This window comes from Ursus maritimus, unplaced genomic scaffold (genome assembly GCF_017311325.1).
Source record: "Ursus maritimus isolate PB19 unplaced genomic scaffold, ASM1731132v1 scaffold_14, whole genome shotgun sequence".
Taxonomy (NCBI): domain Eukaryota; kingdom Metazoa; phylum Chordata; class Mammalia; order Carnivora; family Ursidae; genus Ursus; species Ursus maritimus.
The window spans coordinates 57125212-57127828 of NW_024423786.1; the positions used below are offsets into that span (position 1 = coordinate 57125212).

Here is a 2617-nt window from a genome sequence, read left to right on the forward strand (position 1 = left end):
ACCCACCCACCCAGTGCCTCATATGCCTCTGGGCTGAGCCCAGCATCACCCGGAGCTGGCAGGACGGGCCGCCAGTGTGAGGCGCCCCCCTCCTACACAACGGGAGCTGCTGCCCGACCCCCACCGATGGGCCAGTGTCCTGGGGCAGTGGGCACAGCCTGACAGAACAGGGAAGGCAGAACTGGCCCTGGTCAGCAGTGGCTGTAGCTGTGAGTCGGGCCAAGCGCTGCCAGGGCCCATGGTTCGGCCCCCCCCACTCCCACAGGCCCCCACAGCAGCCTACCTGTGGGTGACTGCCCTCATTGCTGCTTGCAAGCCGACAGCCGGCGGATCTTGCTGCTGGCTGAGCAGGCCTTGCGGGTGGGGTTGGAGGCCGCGCTGGCCCGGCGCTCCACCTTTGATTTGGTGCTCAGCTGGGCCGACTCTGTGCCATTCATGCACACCACTTTGGGTGGGCCCCGGCTCTGCCCGTTCTGACCAGCCTCCTCCTCTGGGACCTGTCCTAGGAGGGAGAGGGCAAGTGTGGGCTGATGGGGGCCCGAGACCAACACCCCTGCCCCCACCACCCCAATCCCCAGGCCTAGGTCCTCTCCACCCAGCCAGGCACGGGCTCCTCCACCACCCGTCCCACCTGTCCCTCCCAGGTCCCGCCTGCAGGGCCCCTCATCCAGCTGGAGGGAGCAATGGCCTTGGAGTGGCCAGCCAAGTTGGGGGGCCCAGCCCACGTTCACCCGCCTGCTCACGTGTGAGCAGGGTTTCTGCACTCAGGTGGGCCTGGGCTGCCTGGCTCCCCCTCCACCCCAGCACATGGTGAAGGACCAGGGTCCTGGGGCACAGGACCCTGTGCTGGGCCCGCTCACCTGTGTGGAGACCAGATCTCACTGGGCCCTGTGGGGCTTGGGAGGGGTTGGGCTCAGGCCAGGTGTGCAACACTCATCTTTCCCCTTGAGGCCAGCCTCAGCTCCCCATACTGGGCACCGGATGAAGAGATCAGAGCCGGGGCCTGCCGTGCCCCTACTCGCTACCAGGCAACACCAGTCCTTGCTGGCATCCGGGGGCCACAGGCCTGGGGCTGCACGGTTGCCTGCACTCCTGTGCTCTGAGGTGTGCGGCGGGGGTGGGGGGAGGGCATGCAGGGGTCAGCCAACCTGCTAGGGCCCATGTAGCTCATTCAGTGCACATGGAAAATCGGCCTGCTGCCCCTAGCCCACCCTCCTGGGACACAGGTGGGAAGCTGCCCTCGGCTGCCTCCAGTCCGCCTCTTCTCCAGCACAGCGCCCCCTCTAGGCCAACGGCCTCCAGTATCTGACTCAGCAGCTTCTGGAACTTGCCATGAGCCACCCCTATGCACACAGGAAGCATCCTAGGTCAGAGCTCCTCACTGCTGACAGATTCCTGCCAGGAAGAGGTCTCGTGGGGGGTCAGGTGCCCTGCTCCAATGGAGGAGGGGCCACGCGGGCACCGAGTACCACAGCTCCGCACAGACCACCTGGAGCCCAGCTATTGGCACAGCAGCTACTGTGGCTGGGCGGGGGAGGGGGGGCGGGGGGGGCACAGGATCTGGCCTCCTCATCCTCAAAGGACTGGAGCATCAGCCACAACCACCCGCCTCTGGCCCAAAGCCCAGCACCCAGCTTTCGGGGTGGGAGGCAGAACCCCACAGTGGGGACAGTGCCGGGAGACCAAGGCCAAGCAGCTGAGCGCCTCTGAGGGTGACCGCAGCATGGGGACTGGAGTGAAGAGGGGACGTGGCCACAGCACAGCTCACTGCTAACCCACTGGTCCTGGAGCAGAGCTCTGCTACTGCTACCACGGACGGACGTTCTCAGGCCAGGCATCCGACTCCAGCCTGGAAAGCCGCTACTGCATCAGCCCTCCCCAACCACACAAGGTAGCTCCTGGCCTCTCACTCACATAGTCAGTGGGCTGGCAAGGTTCTGGGGATCTGGCAGAGCCCTCACTCTGCCTTGCTGGGAGAGCAGATGGCCTGCCACCGAGGGTCACTCCCGAGGACCTGACATAACAGCCCAGTACCTCTGAGAGACAGGAAACTCCTCTCCTGTTCTACGTAGGGGACAGACCGCTGCCAGGCCACGGACATCATGCGCACCTCACCTCCTGGGACTCCACAGGCACACAGCTGAGCCAAAGCCACAGCCACTTGGGGTGCAGCACGTGTCAGCTCCAAAACGTGCACCACAGACCCCCAAGCAGGCCCCCTGCGGGATGGGACGCATGAGCCCCGCTCCAGCTCTGCCAGCAAAACAGCTCCGGGCCCACAGTGTTACTGCCCAGGGGGGTGTCCCCAGGGGCCCCACCAACCACACAGGCTACCCCCCCACACCAGTTTATTCCACAATAAAAATCTAACGTGGCAAACGAGCCGGGGAAAAGGGAGACAAGCACCACCCACACACACACAGCAGGGCAAACCTTTATGACGGGAACCTGTGAAACTGGCCCCAGAACAGAACAGTGAACACTGTGGGGGTTGGGGCAGCTGCCCTGGCCGCCCTCAGATACCTGGGCAGGGTCAGGGAGGGTCGGTGGGAGGGTGCCGAGGCCTGGCCCTGTATGGCACTGGGTGGTGCTGCGGGGGGGGGGGGGGGGGGGGGGG

The 2617-nt window shown here is 65.3% G+C and overlaps 1 protein-coding gene across 5 annotated transcripts in view; it reads right to left on the minus strand.

The window, feature by feature from the left end:
* Positions 1-2617, minus strand: part of STK11 (serine/threonine kinase 11) — a 26608-nt gene that overhangs the window by 3189 nt on the left and 20802 nt on the right. For 3 of the 5 annotated variants that reach the window (XM_040629706.1, XM_040629705.1, XM_040629707.1), the window contains exon 9: positions 284-497. In XM_040629706.1, coding sequence (XP_040485640.1) covers positions 284-497 — 214 coding nt within the window. Of the gene's footprint in view, positions 1-283; positions 503-2034; positions 2220-2617 lie in introns of those variants that run through there. The other 2 variants (XR_005834676.1, XM_040629708.1) reach the window with 2 other exon arrangements.